The sequence below is a fragment of the Nipponia nippon genome, unplaced genomic scaffold (genome assembly GCF_047370975.1).
Source record: "Nipponia nippon isolate SJK-2023a ecotype South Korea unplaced genomic scaffold, ASM4737097v1 scaffold_5, whole genome shotgun sequence".
Lineage (NCBI taxonomy): Eukaryota > Metazoa > Chordata > Aves > Pelecaniformes > Threskiornithidae > Nipponia > Nipponia nippon.
Genome location: NW_028262369.1, coordinates 99,618,410 through 99,641,518, shown reverse-complemented (window position 1 = coordinate 99,641,518; position 23,109 = coordinate 99,618,410). Strand labels below are relative to the sequence as shown.

General features: G+C 50.2%; 1 protein-coding gene across 1 annotated transcript in view; it reads right to left on the bottom strand.

Moving 5' to 3' along the window:
• Positions 1 to 15,907, bottom strand: part of KCNJ3 (potassium inwardly rectifying channel subfamily J member 3) — a 58,806-nt gene extending 42,899 nt beyond the window's left edge. The window contains exons 1-2 of the mRNA XM_009464737.2: positions 15,148 to 15,907; positions 9,472 to 9,688 (exon numbers count right to left, since the gene is read on the bottom strand). Coding sequence (XP_009463012.2) covers positions 9,472 to 9,688; positions 15,148 to 15,825 — 895 coding nt within the window. The 5' untranslated portion in view covers positions 15,826 to 15,907. The remainder of the gene's footprint in view (positions 1 to 9,471; positions 9,689 to 15,147) is intronic.
• Between the last annotated feature and the right edge of the window lie 7,202 nt (positions 15,908 to 23,109).

The window sequence follows — 23,109 nt, the reverse complement described above, 5'->3', positions numbered from 1 at the left end:
TAACAAACTAGAGAAAAAATGAGAAAGATGTATGAGGAAATGGCTAAGAAGTGCAGCCCTTGGAAGTAGGAATATATTTGCTGCACCAATAGAAAATGGAAGGTTTTCCATTTATTTCCCATTAAATTCCATTTAAGGCGACAGCCTTGCTGGGAACGCCAGCCTGGTCTCCAGGCGGTCCCTGCTGCAGCACGGCCGCTCAGAAGTGAACGCCTCCATCCCTCATACTGCCCACGCCTGGGATTTCGGGGGTGTCCAGGACCGGAGCGGCCGTGTCCCCCCAGTCCCTCGGGCAGCCCCCTTCGGGGGTTAACACCACGGACCCCCGGGCACTGGGATTTCCCGCTGCTGCTCCTGACGCGGCTCAGATGTGCTTGTTCTGCACAAATGCAGCAACGGGAACAGGCAACTTGGCCCAACTGTATTTAAATTAGATTGATATTAGCAAGTGTCACTTCTGAGGGCTTCATTTAGGGCCGGGTTAAACAACAAGTCATTTGACGCCAATGCCAGACACTCCTGGGCCAGCCGCCTGCTCCTCAGGTACCACCACCGCACTCGGCCCCGGAGGAGCTGCTCTGCTCAGGACCAATCTGCTTGGCACTGAATGGAGATTTGGGGACAACCCCAAGCCGAGCTACCACGGAAAGAGCTATTATAGAAAATATGGACATGGCAAAACCAGTCATTCGAATTGCATCAGCAATTAAAATACTTCCTGAATTAAGATAAAATTAGCCATCCTCAGATGAGTATTTTCATTCTTTGTTTAAACTATTTTGCAGGAACCTTCTTATTTAGGATATGCCATGGCCCACTTCCAGATCTGGGCATATAAAATGTCCCTCAGATTCATGGTGCCTCAAATTCAGATCCTGGCACAACCCCTACGTGCATGTGAGTTGAACAGGTCTTTAAGCCAATCTTCTCGCAGATCCACAACAGTGGATAACATCCAATACCAGGGCTATTGTAGCCAAAGCTTTTTTCTGTCCAGAAATATGAAAAATCACTAAATCATTTATACAACTCGGTAGGAGAGGCAGTGATGGTAAGAGGACAAGAATAAAATGAAGACCTCCAATTTATGCTTGTTAACTGAAAAAACAATAAGCAAGAAACAGCACAATTTGAGCACTGTAGAGTTTTCGTATTATGTTTATGAATTTCTCAGAGAGGAGCACTTTGGGTCTATATTTAGCAAGCAGCATCTCCACGTCCGTGCCCACCGGCGGGTCTAGAGGAGCGCGGTATTCCCTGCCCAGCACTGCGGCAGGAGAAAGCAACGCCCCGCGCAACCGCATCGCGTTTGCTCCATGAGAAAGTCAAACGCTTTGCCTTCCACACATTGCCAACCAGCCCAGCAGCTCCGACCTGCCAGGGCTCGGCGTGTGCTAATGCCGTCCTCCAGCCCCACTGGGAAGATCCTGCCCCAGCAACCCCATAACCAAACCCGAATGGCCCCAGCTGCAGAAGGGACGCTGCTCGCACGGAACCGGGTATTCATATTTTTCTTCTTAGATACATTCGATTTCCTGGAGGCGTGGTGCAGATTTATATCAGAGATCAAGTTTGAGTGCTCCTGAGTTTTCTGGATGATTGCACATGTCACCCCCCCCCTGAGATTACTAGCTCGTGCTTAGCCCTCCAATACTTATTCATGGAAAAAATTGAACTAGATGTGTAGACTGACGGTACACGGTCCGCCTGTGCCAGCACACACAGCACAACATCAGCACAAGAAGGCTTGTTCAAGGAGAATGTATTCTGTTTGATTAAGCGTGAACAAGTATTTTTTGCAAAGACATGACTTCTGATGAATCACCAGTTATTCAGATTATATACGGTGAAAGGAAAGCTCCTGCAGAGCTCCAAATTAAAACCACTATCGTTTTTCTCTCCTGTATCTCCAAAGAGATCTAAGGGAAAAAAGGAGAGAGCGCCACGAAGGCTTTATGCAGTGAAATTCGGTGCTTTAGGGAATTGCTGCCTTATGCAACGGCTGCCAGTTACGTAAGGGATGCAGTTACCAAAACTGTTCTCTCCCAGTTGTGCCTCCTTAGAACTAGCACACAAACCCATACACTTGTGCTACGTTTTCCCAGAACCTTAAATCTTTTCCTTAGCATTAAAAAAATGCTTTTTTCCCTTTTTTGGTCCAGCTGAGCCCTTTGGCTGTGCTGCACCTGAGCAGCAGCTGCAGGAGGGGCAGAAGGAAGCTGGGCGACGAAAGTCCCAATTTCAGCACATCCTCGCTTTGACAGTGACAACGTGTTTGCCTGCACGACCAACAAATATTGGTTTTTCCACTAGCAGATTTTATATAACGGTAGCACTGGAAAAAGATTTGCTGAACTGCTAAGAACACAACATTTTAAATGGCTATTTTATCATGTTTAGGTTATGCTTAGGGGAAAAAAAAAAAAAAAGAAAAAAAGAAAAAAAGCCACTTTCACGATGTAGAACTGCTGAACTGTTCTCTTCCCATCTAACACACCTCACTGATGTCTCAGTACTAAAATAGTGGTAGAGTCTCCCTCCTTGGAGATCTTCAAAAGCCGCCTGGACATGGTCCTGGGCAACCGGGTCTGGGTGGCCCTGCTTGAGCAGTGGGGTTGGACCAGATGACCTCCAGAGGTCCCTTCCAACCTGTCATTTGTGATTCTGTGACGTTCTGCAGAGAAGTGGTGCAGAAAGATGATTTCTAAGCTAATTTAGCCATCGAGTTATCCCTGGTGAAAGCTGGCTTGGGATCCCCAAGACCCCGGTCCCCTCCCACCGATGCAGAAGGTGAGGACTCCCCTCATCCCTTGCCAAAGACCCTGACGAATAGGTCCACGACACACGTGCATGTCCATACTCCACCAAACCCAAGCTACCGACAGCTTCATGCCATCCTCGCGCAGACAGGCAAACCCAGAGTAAGCAAGGAGCCATCGACGGTGGAGCAATGCCGGCATGCATGGCGCTGTGCAAAAGTCTGCTCTGGACCTTGAGCTCCTCGCTCAACCTCTCTACCTGAATTTCTGTCCTGTCAATACAATGAGATTGGTGACACCTTACGAACACCAAGATCTGGTCACAAAAATTACCGTAAGACAGTGGAGAAGGAGAGCGAGAGGATAAACAAGGTATAATTTATGAAGTCTACCAACTATCAAGTGATGTTTTGATATTGGTTAGCTCCTCCATTAATTCCAGAGTATTTTCCCTCTCTTCTGTCCTCTGCCGACAACACTTTGCCCACATCTGCACAAAACCCCCAAATCCAAATGGTAAGATAAAAACAGAATAAATATATTTTACACTCTACCTTTAAAGATGCTAATTTGTATTGGGGTTTCTTTGAAGCTAAGCAACCTTGAGAATAATGCATAGGAAAAACATTTTTAAACAGCCCTAGAAATGATCTAGCTCACACTAGCTTTCAGATCTGTATTACAATTCTTTTTTCACTCAAGTTGTCTCAGTTTTGAAATCATTCCCATGTATCTGTTTCTGAGAGAAACCTTCCTATGGAGACCCACAGTTCCATAATTCAAGATATTCATGTTTTTAAAAGTAAAACCAATGGAATATGCCTTTGATTCCATCTCTGTTTATTTAATTAAAAAGCCTGGCAGGCTGTTTGATTTTTTTAATCAGAAAATGATGTTAAAAGGTTTCCAAAATAACATTTAATGAGTTTCGAAAATGGATGCATATACCATTCCTGCCAGGTTTCTGTACATTTCAGGTTCTTATTAACTGCTCATTTTTTCAGCCATTTCACCAGCTTATCGGTAAGTCGCAGGATAATACTGCAACCGTAAAAGGCTACGTACTCCTAAACGCGTGCAGAGGCAAAGGCCCAGAAGGGGAACCCAGCCTAAGAGTCAAAACATGTTCTCCCCATGAACACCACCAGGAAGCTTTGCTGACAACGGAGCTTGAAATTCTCCATCACAATAATGTGAAATCAGGACAATAGGTTTTGAAAATAAATGCTTTGAGTGTTCTTCAAAATTATATGTTATCATAATAATGGAGGGGTTGCATATATATCAAAAATAATCCCAAACGATTAGCAATTACCCTTATGAATCATAACCATCTTCGGATTCTGAAAAGCCATTTGAACATCTCAGCTGTGAAACTCTCCTGTTGCTGACTGACACTCCAAAAAATGGGAATAAAGCGAAGCATCCTCCAGCGCTCCCAGGGAAAGCTCCTGGGGTCTGGCGCTGGGATGACCCGAGAGCACTCCCCACGCAGGAGTTTTAGCCCGCGGGTCATGCAGGAGGTAGAGAGGAGAATCAGGAGCCACCCACGGTCACCTCCAGCACCCGTGGCCGTGACCCCTCCCGTGACCTCCTAAAAAACCCAAAAAAATCTGCCTGCTGAGATATTTTGCCTCCGTTGCCTAAAAGAAAGGGCTGGCTGGGAAGGGACAGCTCCCCTGGGGAAGGGGAAGGGGAAGGGGAAGGGGAAGGGGAAGGGGAAGGGGAAGGGGAAGGGGAAGGGGAAGGGGAAGGGGAAGGGGAAGGGGAAGGGGAAGGGAGGCTCTGCTGAGCCCAGCCCTGCGGCTCCCTGCCCGCGGGGGTCCGAAGGCCCCGGCTTCCTCCCCTCTGGCGATGCACTGGGTCCGCTTCCCGCTTTCCTCGTGTTGTCGCCTAAACAACCTAGCAGCTGTAATTAAGGAGGGTAAGGAAAGCATACAGAAATGTTTATACTTCCAGAAATTAAACTTTCAGTGATGAGGCAGTAAATTAACTTAATCAAGATGGGAGGCATCTATGAGAAATCATTTTTATAGGATTTAATGAGAGAAGGCATTGGAAATGGTGATTTTAATCAGCCAAGTGGGATTTATAAGCAAGAAGATCCTGCTTAAACAACTCATTAGACTTCTCAAAAAAAATCTTTACTGTCCCTGCAGACAGTCAAAACAAGATTTATTGTACATATTTACTAATTCTCTAAATCCCTTGGTAACATTGCATATCAAAAGTCAACTGATTAAAGCAGACAACAAAGTCAAAGAAAAAAAAAAGTCTTCATAAGCACCTGCTAAAGAAAACCAAGAGGCTCTAAGTCCCTATCAAAAGACAGAGCTGACTCAAATCAAATGCTATTAGGACTCCTAAATCCCTATTTATTATAAATACAAGGTTATATTAGAGAGAGAAATATTCAATACCTACTAATACTTTTTGTAATTTGTAAGACACCTGCACCCTGGCCCGCACCAGATGGCGATTCCGGAGGACTGGAACGGGAATAACATGGGAAATGGCAAAGGCGGATGACTGACTGACCCTTAAATTGGGCCGTCCTAGTGTAACCTAACTGACGTGCTGTGCCTCCCACACGCTATGTCCTATGGCACCATACGATCACACGTTAATGCAGAAATGCGACAACATTGCTAAATATATTTTGAAGTCATGATTTATAGAATAGTTAAAGGTTGAAGCATTTCAAAACACCTCAAGAGCCCTGAATCCACCCCACTGATCCTTCCTTCTGTCATGTCACTACAACCAGAAGAAGTGCTAAGAGTATACCATGAAATAAATATTTTTATTATTTCTTATTATTTACTTGCCATCTAATTCTTGACGTAGGTCTCCATAGGACACCAGAGACACTCATGAGTAACTCTGTTCTTTACAAAGGATGTTGTAGATCCGAGCGCAATGTCATAGCACTTTTCAGGCAGCCACAAAAAATAATTTACTTGAAAAACAAAACAGGAGTGTAGGGCGAAAGCACTATCCCCCCCTTTAAACTCTGCAAATTGAAGAACTTTGATGAATATCAAAGCCTTTTCCGTTAAATATGCTACAAATTACCATTAGCAAAGCTTCGGGGCAGGACCCTCCTACAGCCCCTGCTCCGCTGCGGCACGCTGTAAGGACTCGGCAGCAGGAGCGAACAGTGCAATTCCTCTGTGCTGCGTTTCTGGGGCGGGTAAGAAAACAATTTATCTCCATGGTATTGACGCTCTTCGAGTCAATTTTAGAAAAAAAAAAAAAGAAAATAAGACAGCAGCTTTAGAAAATTGGCTGTATTATAAGGTTGCTTAATGACTACGTGCAGAAGCCATGTTATTTTATCAGATCCTCTGAACTGGTTGTCGAGTCAGGAGAAGCGGCACGGAAGCCAAGCAGCACATGTAGCGCTGGGGGAAAGCTTCTCCTAAAACTGCTGCTCTGCTCGGTACACATCTCCCCACTTGGGAATGAAGACATCTGACTGAAATCAACTGTTTTCACAGGGAAACATTAGAGCTGGTGTCCAATTTGAAACTCAAAACCGAGTTCCCAGGCGAGGTTTCCCAGGAAAAGGCTGCCTCGGTCTGCAGCGGCACAGGGATACAGCCGTCACGACACCAGCACCGGAAGGGGCGCGTGGCGCTACCTGGCTTCGGTTTAGCTTTTGGACCTCTTGCCTTTGGAAAGAAACCAAATGCCAAGACTGCATCATTGTACAAATTCATCCATTTTCATTATGTTCTAGTATCGAAATGTAGTCTTCCAAGTTTCAAAATCCAATTCAATTTCAATTTTATTTAATGATACAAAATGATGATGATTTTGTCCACGCAGTAATTGATAGGAGGGTAACGGATAAGCACCACAAAGGCAGAAAGTTCTTCACTCTGCAGTAAACATCTATTTTACCCCTGGGATGCAAGAGAAACCCGTCCTAGGAACAGGGCTGTAGGAGAGACATGCTCTCTGGAGGCTGCTGACCTACCTGCACAGGTCGCACTCATAATTAAATTAAATACCGCTCCCAGTAGGATTAACAGAACATCGTGATTGTACATCAGAACTCAAAATATAAGGCCCCACAGCTGAGGTCAAAGACAGCAGCCATCAGAAGGGACTTCCATACACTGGAAGGGCTGGAAGGCAGGCAGGAGCATTGCACAAGTCAACCCATACCCAACTCAACCTTCCTCTCCGCTCAGCCTTGGCTCTGGCCTCTGTCAGGTTCTTCTGGGCTCAACTGGACCAGACACACAAAGAAACCCTAAACCCTGCTCCCGTTGGGTTCAGATCAGTCCACGCTTCAAACACTCGCAGCTGTAACTTCGGCTCATTTGCAAATCAACCACAGTTTGTTTAATCTTCCTCCAACCTACTTCCCGCAGGCTGCATATTCATCATCCGCAGGGCTCTCCTGAGCAACACGCAGCTCAGTCGGGCTCGCGCGGCCCTTGCGAGACCCACCGGCACCACCACCGCTCTCTCTCCAGCCATGTGCAGTCGAAATTAATTGGAAAAGCCTTTTCAAGTGTATGACCTACCCACTGACTTTCTGAGACAAAAAAAAGAGCATCGCTTTTACACCTAACCAAAAATAGCACCCTGGTTTCCAAACAACTGCAAGTTATTTCTGTTCTTTCCACGCCAGCAGACATTTAAGACTCGTATTGCACTTCTGACATCATTTGCACGCTACAGCGAGGGCAGGTAACTGTCTCACACCGAGGAGGAAGAAAGCACAGACCGAGTCTCCTCCCGGCTTCATCTACACAACATCCAGAGAAAGGTGCATATTATTTTACAACATTTCTAACAATCCCCTTCAAATTATTGCTTCTGCTCTGGGGTGGCTGTGGGCTGTTAGATGCAAACCATAAGTTAGGACAGCTTAGATGGAAGATTCCTGCAACATATTATTTCCACAAAGAGAAGAAACCTGTTTGGCACGACAGGTACTGTCAGTGATGAGGCTGATGTCTCCTGCCCTTCATCAGCCCAGCTCCAGCGGCCACACTTCGCAGCATCGCACCCAACTTCTCAGAAAATTGCCTCTGAATTAAATCCCTTTTACCCTAGCATGTATGCAGGTACATAGCCCATATGAAACCTTTCCCATTTTTCTTGATACATAATGTACATGTGTAAACACAAATTGCAGACGTCTGTGTACAGAGATTACTGTATGTTCCCAGAGCAAGACCTCTGTCTTGCCAAATGTGTTTTGGCTTTAAGGTGAATGATAGAGGGGGTGGAAACTGTCATAAAGAATCTGTTGGAAGAGCACAAGGAGAGAGACATGGGCCCTGGTTTTCTGCCAGTTTTAAATCTACTAAGTGTTCACCCCTCCTCTCTTAAAAAAAAGGGCATCCTTTAGATGAGATTGCCCCTTCCCTCACGTCTGTTTGTGTTTTCCTTACCTCAACCCGGCTCGGCAAAAGCCACCCACTGGAAACCAGTGGTGGGACGTGCCGCAGCTTCAAATAAACCCCCAGAGCTTGTGCCAAAGGCAGTGCCACGGAGCAAGGCTTTTGGCCTCCTCACCCCCACCACGGCACCCCCACCTTCGTCTCTACGTGCTCTCACCATCGCCCGTGTTGGGTCTCCTCCAGTCCAGCTGCCCTCCAGCTCTGCACTCTCCTCCTCTCTCACTCACTCACATTTTTAAAGATTTTTTAACTTTACAACTCTTTTATCCCTCCATGTTTTATCAAGATAGAGCACGTTTTGCTCTATTTTACCCAGTATTCATCTCATCTTATAAAACTAGGGCACAAAATTTGCAAGTTTATATGAGTTGGGCTTTACAGATCCAGAAAATACCAGCTTCCTTTTTTTTTTCTTCTGTATATAATGCCTAAGTCTGAAATATTTACACCAATAAACACAGAAGTATACAAACACGCCACTTTGTTTTAAAATTCTAACGAGTTATTTACAAAATTCCTTTTCTTCAATCATGGCTGTTTTAAAACAGTTCTGCTGGGGAAAAAAAACAACCTGGAGTGCTTTGCTCTGCACGTCAGCCCTGAAATCCTTACCCAAGCCAGCTACACTAATAGCAGGGAGTTTTTCCTGAGATACCGGGGGTGTTTGCCGAACGGCCCGGACGATTCCCCTCCGCTGCCCGCCGCCTCTCCGGGCACGGGCTGCCTGCCCAGGGTGCTGCAGCCCGAGGCTCTCGAAGCTTGCCTCCTGCGCTGGAAAAGCAGCCCAGCACAGAAACGCCGGGACACCAGCATATGGATGGAAAAATGATGAAAGATATTCAGAATATCCCCCCGAAGCGCTCCCCTGTGGCAGGGAGCAGCCTGGGAAGCGAAGCAAGGGGAGCGCTGGCTGCGGGAGCATCCGCCCCAGCACGGGCTGGAGCCGCGGCATCGCCGCCGGGCAGTGCCGCAGGGAGAACGGCGCAACCAACCCCGCCGCCACATCCCCTGCCCCGCACCGCCGAGCCACGCCGGCAACTGCGACGGAGGTTTCTCAGCCTCGCTGGGAGCACCGAAGTGCATCACCTTGGTAACAGACACATTGCCAAAAATCCCTCAAACATTTTCACTTTGTAGGAAGATACAACTCCGGCTGTCTCAAAGCATTTGCAAAATTTGACCGTGTCGTTGGATGAAAGGGCAATCTGAAGCACCCGATTTTTCCAACGCGGATGGTAAGACCTGCGGGGTGACATCTGCTTCGTGGAGCATTTGCTTTCTCTACTCACCCGTCGTTTCCACGATGCCCTCCAGGATGACGACAATCTCAAACTGCTCCGTTTGCATGCTGCGCTGGGAGAGGTCGTAGAAGGGGCTCTTGGCATCTATCACGTGGCAGATGGTGAGCGGGGACACGAGGAAGAGCTGGTCGGCCCCCGTGCTGAAGCCCACGTCCAGCTCCAGCTGATCGAGCGGGAGGAATTCGCCCTCCGGGGTCTGGCGGGACTGGACAGGCAGCGAGGGGAGAGACAGAGAGAGAGATCACTGCTGGAGCAGCCATCAGCAAGGCACCCCGACGGCATCCCGCATCTCTGCCAGCGCTCTGCACCACCCGCCACACCAGGCAAACCCCGGCCCAGCCACACGGCCATGAAACGGGTGGAAACCCAGCGCCGGCTGTGCGGAGCAGGGATGAACTGTTTCTAACACACGTCTTGCTGCAATTGCAGCTCACCAACATAGGAGCCCTGGAAGGACACCGGCCACCGACGCGAATGATGGCTCTGCCACCGACCCACAGCATCACCCACCAGGAGGAGATGAAGCCGGCACACCGTGAGGCTCTGGCAAGCAGAAGCCGCTCAAAACCTCCCAAAATCTGTGCTGCGACACAGTGACCCCAGGCAAGGGCTCACCACCACCTCCAGGGCCCCTCCACAAACAGACGCTCCGTGCAGAAAGCACCAGCAGTTAGAGTAATTACCAGCTTACCCCTAAGAGAGAGTTCCCAGCGCTGGCTGACAACAACCTAAATCAGCCCCGAATCAGCTGAGCACGCTTCTCCAGGGAAATTTTTAGATCGCTGTCCTTTTGACAAAAGAAGCCTGGGGAAGGGGACGCTGTTACCGCTTTAGTTAGAGCTGCCTCCTAAGATGCTATAAACCACAATTTAACAGCTACATAACAAGTCCATAAAATCATGCCTAGAGCTGAAACCTCAAGTTCAGCGCTCGGGCTCACGCTCCTCGCTGCAAGCTCCGCTTTGCCGTCCCTAGTCCGTAAGGAGCACGGTAATCAGCACAGCCCTGCCCAAACGCTCCCTCCCTGGCTTTTATTTCTTCTCCCGTGTTATGAACAGGCAGGAACACAACATTATAGCCCTCCACGGTCATTATTTTTATTATAGAATTTTCCATTATTTGCTACTCAGATTTTTAAAAAGAAGTCTTACAAACTGTTGTATTCATCATACACAGCGAAAACCCAACGTTAAATCGCTGCTTCAGATGCATTTCCATCTTTCCCGACATTTTGAGCTAATGTGAAACTTACTGATCAATACCACTGACTTGAAATGGCATTTTTTTTTTAATGGGAGCACAATTAGACTCGCGTGAAAAAGCAGAATCTTTCGTCGAACTTCTCCTCTAACTCTGTCTCCATTCTCCCCATTATTCAGACCTGCCGTGCTACGTATGTAACTGGGGGAGGTGAGATGCCCCGTTGGGCAGGGACCAGCGCAGCCGTCACCTCCGGACCACCAGCGCTCCTTCGAGTGACGCCAGTGGCTCCCAGCGACACCCAGTCCCCTGCCCCCTGTAAAAAGCCCTGCACTGGCAGCGGTGCGAGGGGTGCAGGGGTGCAGCCACGGCCAAGCCCCCCGGGGTCGGAAGCGGTTGGGAGCCTAAAAGCCAACGGCAGCAGACAGAGCAAAACCGGATTATGCTCCTCGCTTAGGATTTGGTTTCTATTTTTAAAATTTTCCCTGAACGGTGGCTGGATTTGAAGGAGATCTAATCCCAAACAAACAATCGTGTGTTTCACTGCCCTGAAGTTTTGGCTAAGAAATGTGCTTTAATTTCCGTGTGTGAAAATTCAGATTTATCACACCTGCCTCTGCTACCCCATCCTAGCATACGCCATGCAGTTTTAGATAAAGACATCAGAGCCAAGAAACATCTAGAGCACATCTGCATAAATATCCTGCCTGCGGGGTTTTGTTTGTTCTTTCTTTAAAGAGAAGTCTGCTTTTCAATAAAAAGACAAAACCACAAGCCAAGCACCAAATAACACCCGTAAGCAGGGCAAGGAGCAGCTCCAGGGAGGGAACTGCTGCCATCAGACATCCCACACCCCTACAGTGTTGTTATAGCCACGGGGGAGGCGAAGGCTGGCCCCACTTCTGGGTGACGTTGCCACTCTGGGGACACCGAGACCTCCCCCCCGGCTCAGCTTTGGCTTTGGGACAGAGGAAAATGGTGGCCCCGGGTCAGACCCAGTGAAGTGCAGTAGGAGTTGCATGCCCCAGGCTTCGTTCTGAACGCTAACGGTTTGGGGGAGTCCTCTGAAGGGCTGGTTGTAAAAGCTCTGGCTCCTCTATTTAGGACTTCAGCTACCACCGCTACTCTCCAAAATGTTTTGGCTTTATGTGGCACTTCTCCGTGGAAGCTTTCCAAGCAAGATCCAGGGAATACCCAGTTGCACCTGCCCCGAAATCCTAGTCTGAACCAAACAGCAAAAACCCCCTACCAACGCACAGGAGAGGATGACAAAGCAGGGTGAACTATTATTTTGCAAAAAAATTCCTATAGAGTGGACACCTTAACAGATGGAATAGCGATGAAAAAGGAGAGTTAAAGACAACACGGCACTTGAGGGACACGGCAAACTCCAGAGGAAGCGGCATGAACTACAGATGGGGGGAAGAAAATGATGGGGAAGAAAGGTTGAAAGCGGGTGGGCTCCTGCCAGGGTGCCATGGGTGCAACCGCTGCTGCGGCGCCGGGGGGACCCTCCTCCCGCTCCCGCGGCCACCGCTTGCACCGGAGCTCGCGGGATTCCCAGGGAATCCATCACGTCTGTCACAAAAACCTCCTATTTTACAGCTGCAGTAAAATCAGGTGTTACATTATTCAGCTGCGAAGTCATATACATGAAGTATGATTGCTTCTGCTCTAAGGGAATTGCGATAAAGATTGAGAGCTAAAATGTTATAGAGAAACCAAATATTATTTTACAGCTACCCGAGTTACAGGCAGTATTCAACCCAAGGCAGGCTGTGGGAACTTGTACTTTCGACTATTTTGCCGTTCGAGCTAATACATTTGTCAAAAGGAATGACCTTGAGTGACTCTTTAGACTCAAAGTAATGTAGAGAGGAAAGCACAGGGCTTCTAAGTTTCATTCAAGTTCCCTATAATCCTGGAGATTCATTTTAAAAAGCGAATATTACAGTGAACGAGTCTTTGCACTAACTTGCCACTTTTAAGGCTTTGTATTGGTTTTCATCTCCAGTATGGTCTACGCTCACCAGGAAAAAAACGAAAAAATTAAAACCAGTCTATTGGCATTTCCAATTTTACATAGATTTTGCAAGCAGAATAACCTTTTACCAAAAAAGAAGCGTTTCAGCAGAAAACCTGTGAGCAGCCCTAGAATAAACTCTGCCCTCCTGGGTTTGCAATAAACCTGCAATCAAGGCTATATGCAAACCACAGCAGAGAGACTGAAGCAGCGATCCCCCTCTGCCACACGCTCGTCCTCCTGCAAGCCGGAGAGCCTGCCCGTGCGTGGCAGCACCCCCTGGAAGACAGATCACTCGCCCTGCTGCAGTCCTCTTTTTTCCCCTCCTTTTTTTGGCCGGGAAGCCTGGGCAAGCACTGCTCCCCCACAGCAGCAAAGGGATGCACCGTGCAGAGACATTTGGCAGGGGATGCACAGAGCCAGCTATAACCGTATCCATAGAAAAGCCACATGTGCGCCCTTTATCTCCCTCTCCTCCACGTTTATAGCCGCCTGTGTATCGAGCTCCTGCAGGCTGGGCAGCTTGGGGCCGCGGGAAAGCCCCCCAGCCCGGTGGGCAACGGGCACTGCGGCATGCCCACAGCGCGGCGTGCCACCGCGGCCGCGCTGCAGCCGCCGGCACGGCCGGCGCCCACGCCAGCGGCATGCCTCCCCAACAGCCTTTTCCTAACACGGATGGAGCCCCGCGATGCAAGGACAGCTTGCTTTGTTCAGGCTGCTGCTACGGCAGGGCTCCCGGGGCTCCTCTCTGTTTCTTGCTGTATTTTACACGGCTACAAAACCCTCAGCCCTCTGACTCCAGCACTGCCGTCACAAAACCAGAAGAAATGATGGCTACGAAGCTGCTCTTTCACATGCTTAAAGTTCAGGAAATTTTTTGGAGCCACGCTAAGTTTTAAGCTCCAACTTTTAAAATTCCCCCTGCGGCACCTCTGGATACGAAAAGGGCTAATTTCAAAATTTGTAATGGAAATGACTCATTTTGATTCTTTAAAGCTATCAAAGATGCATGTTAAATGTGGCAGCCCAACCTCTCCCTAGTCGGGATGGCCTCGTCGCACAAGGCAGTCGGAGGGGTCACCGTGGTGCCCTCTAAAGACCGGATCATTACTTACCAGGCTAATTGCATGTCACTCAATTTACCCATCTAAACTTCTGACACAGGGAAGCAATCAGGGATAGCTCCTATCAGGGAAAAACATAACTGAGGTTCCAGCTGATTATTCAAAAAGAAAAGACCAGGAATAGATGCCTCCAGGTCAGCTGCGGCGAGAGCATCTTCACCGATGTCAGTCCCCAGCTACAGCCGTCATCCGGGCACGGCAGGAAGGGGACAAATGGAATTATGGAGATTCTTTAAATTCCTCTTCCCCCCCAGCTTGCCGAGTGCAAGCACTACCCCTCCTTTCGGCCACAGACTCCCCCACGGTTTGGGATGCAGTCAGGGTTCTGCACCCCTCAGCGAAGGCAGCGACGATCCTGCCTGCAAACCCTCGTCAGATTCGGGCCAAAACACGACTTCAGAAGCCCCCAAGCAAAACGCACTTGTGCTTTGCCAGATCCGGGCGCAGCAGATGGGGGATGAGCATCCCTCCGCAGGGGCAGCCAGAGGAGCGGGGAAGAAAGCAGGGGGACCCTGCCTGCCCCTGCAGGGCACCCACCCCCAGGGCAGGGCACCCGCATCCCCGGCAGGGCGCCCACCCCCAGGGCAGGGCGCCCACCCTCAGGGCAGGGCGCCCGCATCCCCGGCAGGGCACCCACCCCCAGGGCAGGGCGCCTGCACCCCCCGCCAGCCACGGAAACACGCGGGATGCCTGTATGTGCCCAACACACCCGCACCGTCCCCGTCCACCCACTCCATGCTTATTTCATCTCCTCTGTGAATCTGCAGCCGCTGTAGCAAGTCTCAAATAAACCCTCGATCTTCCCTAGACATACAGGGCCATTAGCACCATTTTTAAATGTCTAACCCTGGCATTCTGCTTTCCATGAAGTTCATGCACCATATAAATAAAGTTCTGCCTGACTGGACTCACCGTTGCCTGAAAGCACAGAAATACGCCAGAAAGGCAAATAAACAGCCTTCTTTTAAAATGCACGCCAAGAAATTCAAGCTACAAAGTATTTACTCATCAGAGAAGTCTAGCTTTTTATAGAAATATATAAATATGCACGTAAACCAAGTGCTGAACATAAATATTATCCTACAAGGCTGCTGGTAAATCAGATGGTTGAGAACAAATCTGGTGTCTGATGGCTGAGCCTGAGGAGCGTTGCGGGGACACGGAGGCAGCCCCGGGCGGGCGAAGCTCTCCGGCTGACGGGCGCTCAGAGAGGCCGGCAGCTCCGGGGCAGCGCGGAGGTGGGGACGCGGAGGGGGACGGCGGGAGGTGCCCCCCGGGGGACCGGCAGCGGGGCAAGCGTGGCAGGGCGGCACTTACTTTGAGCAGCTTGCAGCGGATCTGCGCGGAGACCATGTGGCTGTTGCGGAGGTTGCCCACCCTGAACATGAGGGTGAGCTTGCCGTCCCGCATGGAGATGGCGGCATGCTCGCTGAACATCAGGGTCTCGGCCCTCTTCTTGGGCTGCGACATCTTGATGAACATGCAGCCGATGAGAAAGGCGTCCACGATGGAGCCCAGGATGGACTGGAAGAGGAAGAGGATGATGCCCTCGGGGCATTTGTCCGTGATGTAGCGGTACCCGTAGCCGATGGTGGCCTCAGTCTCTATGAAGAAGAGGAAGGCGGAGGGGAAGTTGTAGACGTTGGCCACGCAGGGGGTGTAGCTGTCGTCGTGCGCCTTGTTCAGGTCGCCCCGCATGTAGGCGATCACCCACCACATGGAGGCCATGAAGAGCCAGGCCACGGTGTAGGTGAGGATGAAGATGAAGAGGTTCCAGCGCCACTTGAGGTCCACCAGGGTGGTGAAGAGGTCCGAGAGGTACCGGCTGGTCTCGCCGCCCAGGTTCCCGTGCTGCACGTTGCACCGCCCGTTCTTGTCCACGAAGCGCTGCCGCTTCCCCCGCGGGGCGGCCCGGGGCGGGGGCAGCCCCCCGCCGCTGGCCGAGGTGCTCACCACCTGGTACTCGTCCCCCAGCTTCCTCCGCAGCGCCGACATGCTCCGCGCTGCTCCGCGCCGCTCCGCTCCGCTCCGCGCCGCCCCGCCGAGCCCGGCCCGGCCCCGGCACCGCCCGGCCCCGGCACCGCCCGGCCCCGCCGCCGCCGCCGCCGCTCTGCGGGCGCGGAGGCACCGCTCTGCGCGGCCGCCACCCACGCCGAGCCGGCGGCAGGGGCGGTGCGGCCCCGCCGGGCAACGCCCGCCCCCGCTCCGCCCCCCGCGCAACGCCCTCCGCCCCGCCCCGCGCAACGCCCCGTTCCGCCCCTTGCCACGCCCCTTGCCACGCCCCCCGCGCAACCCCCTCCGCACCCTCGGTGCGCTCGTCGCCTTCCTCACCCTCGCCATCCTCCCCGCCCGAGGCGGGGGCCTGCGGGAGGGGCGGAGGGGAGCCGGGGGCTGCGGGGAGGGGGCACCCCGGCGGCCGCCCGGCCCCTGTGGTCTTTATTTTCTTCCACCCTTCGATCCCCTCCCTTCGCCCAGCGACTGGAGGAAAATTGCTGCGAGTAACGGAGAGGACGAGGAAGGCCCATCGTCAGCAAAGATAATTAACGGGGTTCAAAATGTACGTTGGCAAGAGCAAAAACACAGGAGGCAGAAAATGTTTCTTGATGGGTTTGTGGGGAAGCTGGGCGACGCCGTCGCAGCACCGGGCGAGGGCACATTTTCCCGATACAGGTCTTTCTGGGTCACGTCATCAAGATAACAGGCATAGGGGATTTTTAAAATTGGTGGATTTGAGTATTTCTCGGTCACTAATAGCCATTTTTAATAACTCTGAAAATGTTGGCTAAGTTTCACAAGAGATTTTAGATAAAGAGCAGAAGAAAACCAAGCTCCTGTATTTGAAAACAGTAAACAAGGGAGTGACAGGCTTTCCAGCGGGTGATGGTCGCAGGCAAAATAACCAAACAGCCGATCGGTAACTGTGCGCGAGGCACCGAAGGCGGCTCACTGGGTCAGGTTTGTGGAAAACGCGGGCTGTAAAAATAACCCGCTCTGCTTTTCGGTTGTAGGAGCGGACCGATGAAACGCAGCCGGCTGACGAAGGCATGCGGCCCTCCGGGGCACGGGGCTGGGAAGGGCTGGGGCAGAGGTACGTGAAAATCATGTTGTGATCGGAAAGTCTCATCTGATGGACACCTGCGGACAAAGGGAAAGCAGCAGCGGGACCGGGAACGTGTCGTTATCCCTGCGCTCGGCAATTGCAGGAGTGCAAATGGGATATCGTGTCCAGCCCTCGCGTCCGTCGTTCAAAACGGGTGCGGAGGAGAGGGGCTCTGGAGAGCAGCCGCGGGAGGGTGAGAGAACGGGAGGAGAGCAGCAAGATCCTTTCGTGCAGCGGGGAGCCGCAAAGCGCGGCCCCTGCCTGGGGCGAGGGGAGCGGAAAAGTCCGTCCACAGCTTCAGACAAGTACGCGTTTTCAAACTGAGAGCAAAACAACAACCCAACCCTGGAAACTGCGTCTAGGGTATGGCGGATGCTTGCCCACTGGGGATTTTTAAATTATTTAAAAAAGGGGAAGAAGGGGAGGATCTGGTTGGGAGACGAAGCGATCGAGGTCAGCGCAGAGCTGTTACCCAGCAGGGCCAGAGGCGGGTCGCGGCCATCCCGCTGGCCGTGGCACCGCCGGGCTCTGAGCCCTTGCCTGCGGCGTGCGGGAGGTCACCTTCGTTCGGCAACGTCTGCCCTGGGTGTTTGAAAAGGCTGCCCGCCAAGGAAGCTGAGAGTAGTGCAGTTTAAACGTTTGATTTCAAGGGGGTTTTGTAAAATTATCTTGCAGAAATACTGACCGAGAACTGACATGGTATAAGCAGTAACTAGATTTCTTAGCGTAAACCTCGCTTCAGCAGCCCGGACAGATGGGCTGTGCCGCGAGAGGAGACGGGGCACGTCCATCCTCCTCATTACTGTCAGGCTGTTTGTAATAAACTAATTATTCTGGCTCTTTCTCACATTTCTTTTCTGCAATAACTTTAATAAAGTTTTATCATAGCTTATGCAAACCTAACAATGTTTTTCCACCTGGTATTTTTCCTTAGCAACCCATGCTGCCGTTGTGTTTCCCTGAAAACCCTTCCAGTGTCCTGCCGAGCAGCTGTCCGTGTTTTCCCCTTTCGGTGCGTCCTGGTGATTCTCCGCATCCCCGAGGCCCTTGCTGCGCTCCGCTCCTCCTCCCGGTGCCCCAGGGCAGGTGCCCGCCAGCCCACGCCATCTGTTAGTCGTGTTGTAAAGCACATTCCTGATTTTCTAACCGTTATCGCTTCACCTTCTTCAGCATTAATTTCTAAGCCTTTTCACAGGAAAACACGGGCCTGTTGGAGCAGGGCCAGAGGAGGCCACAAAAATGATGAGAGGGCTGGAGCACCTCTGCCATGAGGACAGGCTGAGAGCTGGGGTGTTCAGCCTGGAGAGGAGGAGGCTGCAGGGAGACGTGATTGCGGCCCTTCGGTACTTAAAAGGGGCTTATAAGAAAGATGGGGACAGGCTTTTTAGCGAGACCTGTCGCGATAGGGCAAGGGCTGATGGTTTTAAACTAAAAGAGGGGAGGTTCAGACTGGATACAAGGAAGAAATTTTTCACGATGAGGGTGGTGAAACACTGGCAGGGGTTGCCCAGAGAGGTGGGAGATGCCCCATCCCTGGAAACCTTCAAGGCCAGGTTGGACGGGGCTCTGAGCACCCTGATCTGGTTGGAGATGTCCCTGCCCATGGCAGGGGGATGCACTGGATGGCCTGGAAAGGGCCCTTCCACCCCAAACCATTCTGTGGTTCTGTGCACTGCCACTGCATTTATGTTTCGGATTATATTTTTGTTGCAAAATGAATTTACTTTTACCAAAATGAGTCTTTGCTGTTTTCTATTCACATGTGACATCTCTCAGGTCCCCTACCTTACATTTCTTCCCGCAGTGTATCATGTCTGTTAATTTTCGCCCACAGTTAATGCAAACGCTGGGTGAAGTTCATCCCAAGCTACGGCTCCACAGTGTTACGCTGCCAGAACCCGCCGGGGGTCCTGCTGGCCTCTCCAGCTTCCCCGCTCCTGTACCCAGGTATTTCTTTTTCCTTCCTACAGCCCTCCCCGCTTTCCCGGGCTGGCCTCTCTCGCCTCTTCTCTCCCGTCTGTAGGCAAAGACTTCATGTTATTAATCACAACGTTATGGTTACAGAACTTCAATAGTCTAAGGGGAGCTATTTCCTTCTAATTACTGACATTAAAATCAAAATTATTATTGCTTTTGGGGAGACAAGCAGATTGACAATGTACTTGTTCTGTCATCCATGGTGAGGTAAGGAAATAATGCGAGTGGAGAAGAAAATGACAGACATTAAAAAAAATGTCCTCCATCATACCAATGATATTGGTGACAAGAACACTCTGCTCTCAAGAGCGCCCTGGAAAGGGTTATTTTCTACCAGCCAGGAGCCCAAAACTGATGGAAGTCCCTGCTAATTTCATTACGCTGTAGCTGCGGGATGAAGTGAAAACCCCCAGGATCTAACTGTGTCTTAACCTCTAATTCCTTCTGATGTCCATGATGCTATTCACTTCATGCCTGCTTCTCGATTCAATCCAGATCTCAGCAGCTACAGAGTTAGGAAGGAAAAGCCCAGAACCCTCCTTTCCCCATCCAAAACACAAGCTGGTTGATTTTTTTCCCAGCAATTAGGTGTGCCATTGATACAAACAGTCCTGCCACCAGGACAGAGGAGGCAACGGTGCCTGGCAGTGCCCTGAAACGCTTATTTGGATGCAAAGCCACTCAGGAAACCCATGTGGGGATTTCCCATTCAAATTCAAATTGAGATTCTGAATGTTCTTGGGTTGCAGAACAGAAAATTCCACCATGAATCATCAAATTCGTTCATAAGCAAATGCACACCGAAATCAGAAACCCAGCAACGCTAACGACCCTCTAACAGTGTTAGGGCAGCGCTGGTTGTGTTAGAGCCTTTACGTTCCTGCGGATGCCTACAACGGCAGCCAGTGCCTCTCCTCCCGGCGCGCTCTCCGCCGGCACAAACAGCCTTTGGCTCTGCCTCTCACCTGAAAACCACCTTCACAAATACAAAAGCCTGCAGCCACAGTGGGATGCCACCTGCAACAGGTACACAGGACACGGTCCCAGACACGCTGCTGCAGGGGCGGCGTTTTGCATCCCTGCACGGAAGTGATGAATTTGTTTCCATTTTTGCAGGAAGTACTGGGAAAATCCAAAGAAAAACCCATGTGGTGAAAGAGGATGACAAGTACAAGCACGAGTGTTATGAAATATTATGGTGGCCTACCTGAGAAGACCCTTCTGGGCTGTGATGTTCAACTTAACCACACAGCCATGATCATACCATCCCGGTCACGTCCATCTCTTGAACGTTTGGCATATCTGAAGGCTGGGAAGGAAAACTGGAAGAGAAGCTCTGCCCCTTTTGAAGTCCAAGGCCACTGAATGCAGCCAGGAAGGTTCACCCGGAGCAGGAAAATGCAGAAGGAGATGTGTATTGCTGGTTCCTAAAGAGCTCTGGGAAGGGGCAGAATATTCCCCTGCCGCCGACATCTCCAGCTGCCGCCCAGGGCCACGTTTCCGAGCTTTCTCCTCAGGACAGACGCTGCACTTTACGTCTCGCTTCTTCCCCATGAGGCAGAAACCCACTGTAGCAGCAGCATGACAGCAATTGAAACCGTTTTGCCTACACCGCCGTGTGACAGCAGAAATACGGCAAATGAACGTGTTTGCAGCAGTGCTCACAAACCAGGGACTGCAGTCGCGATACGGCGAGTTCAATCAACATCATCTTCTAAAATACAAGTCACAACTAACATGAATCCACATATTTGCTACCTGGTTCACTTTTGGTGAGGCAGGGAGTTATTCTCAGGGGCCCGGCAGGACCGTGCCGCCCCCGGCCACCCACGCGGCTTTCAGGCGTTTGTAATTCTGCAGACTGTGGAGGAACTACTTCTGATTGATGTCCAACTAATTGGTAGCAACATCAGGCTTCCAAACTTCGAGCTGTCAAATGCAAATGGACACAAACATTATTTTCCCCCCCCTGCTATTCTGAAGCTAACGTTGGTTTTACGATTACTGGTAAAACCTGGCAAATTCAGAATGCCTTGTATTCACTTTCCAAATTTAGAACATTTTTATCCTGTTTTTACTGGGCTGAGAAGCAAAATGAAACATTTTTCTGAAAAATACAGGTTGCCTGACACGATGGCTGCTGCTGCCTTTGCATCCCATTCAGGTCTGGTTTTCTCCTTGAATTTTCCTTTTGGAAAGCAGAAGCTAACGGCTGGCAAAGGGACAAGGCAGGGAGCCTTGTCTTCTCTCCGAGAAGAGAAGCCCAGAGGTGTCCCACAGCTCCCACCAGCCCTCACAGCACAACCCCAGCACGGCCCACGGACATGTGTCGTACTCCAATATTCTCTCCTATATCACTTTTAATATGAAAAAACCTAAAAACTTGTCTCAACCAATATGGTAAAAATATTGGGCAAAAGATGGTCTTGACCAAAAGAGTACTTTTTCCAACACGGAGGTTTTTTCCCCATCCATGCTACTTTCACCCATTTTTTTGCAGGTTTTAGATGAGCTGCTGGCCGTGCCGAGGCTGCCCTCACCGAGGATGGATTGCCTCCACTACGAGGGCAGCGTTATTCGGCTGGAGGAGGCATTACGTTGGCCTGAATAGATCGTCAGAGCTATTGATTTGATTGCGGTGCGTGCATTTGCGTTGGCACTTAGGAACCTCTGCTTTAACGATCGATGTGCATTTGCTGCTCCGTTCTTGTGAGGTCACACATAGAGCCACATCCCAAGAGGAAAAAAAAAGAAAAATGAAGCGTTTCTTCACACGCTGCATATTCCAGCCCTTTCTTCCCTGTGGGACTCCTCGCGAGGTATCAGGGAAGCTAAAAATATGCCTGGGTTCAATAAGCAATGAAGAAGAAATTCAATGACGAGCTATCCCGGAGGAGTGGGCGCAGACACCAGCTCCAGCTGTTGCCCCGAGGCACAAGGGCTGGATGCTCTATCAGCTTTGGGGAGAATTGTCACCAAATCCCGTTTCTGCTCCTCCCTGCGTACGAGTATTTATCCACAAGCACGCAGGGTGCCCGGCGGTGGGAACCATCGTGTCCTGCCCTGACGTATGCGAGACTTGCATAGATGCTTTTTTTTTTGCACATCTTTAACTCAAAATAGTTCGGAATAGAAGTGGTGCCAGAACAACGCTCACCAAGGAATAAGATGGAATTGCTCTGTGAAGAGGCTGCGCTGGATGTACGTACGCTAATTACCAGAAAGCATCATAAGATCCGTATTTCTTCCAGCGCACTGTGCTTAACCTCCCTCATAAACCAAAATTACGATATCACCGATTGAATTTTTGACAGCCATCAGGGTTTCCGAAATATTTTCTTTCCTGTAAAAAGTACAGTGGCTTTTGTGCAAGTTCTTGAAAAGCTGCAGCCGGCGTCTGCCAAGATTTAGAGGCTCAGGGCCGGACTGAAGAGATTAATAACCGACTGTCTGCAGCCGCTTCTCTTGGTTCCAAGTCAAGCCATGGATGAAGAAGGTATAAGCAGGGTTATTAAATTTACAGACAATACCAAACATAGAGGCAGTGCAAGAAGAGTGAGGACAAAACTAGAATTTAAAACGTTTTGACAGACTGAAATAATAATTTGGATTTTTTTAAAAAAAGTACAATTCATTAAGAAGAAATTTAAAGTACTAGGCCTGGGGAGGAATAATCACCTTCAAACCGACACAGCGAAAGGAAAGAGTGACTACGATAGTCCCATAAAAGAACGACAGCATGGCATGTACTTAAAACTAACTCAAATTTAGAGCAATCATTCACCAAAATGCACAGGTAAAGCTGGCAATTTAGAGAAAAATATGGCTGTGTTGATCAGAACATGAAATCAATCTTCATTTCAGATAAAGAGTTAAAGCAGAAATGCAGCAAACATCTTTTTCTGCAGAGAATAAATGGCTATTAGCTGAAGACAAGCACTCAAGTAGTCCCTAAATTTCCCATCTGTGCTATTAGTAAACTAGCTTTTCCCCATTTTTCCTATAAAACAAGTGTAAATCGTGACAATAAAATGCTGTTGCTATCAGAAGTTGTTACTGGGGCTGGAAAACCTTTTCCCTCCTGCGGTCCGATGGGCAAGCTGCAGCTCAGCAGCAGGCACCGACCTGCCCAGGCCATAGATAAAGCCCTGCTGCGCTGCCCGTGGGGAAGGGCGGCTGCCTGGCTCCTGGAAATGCGCCTG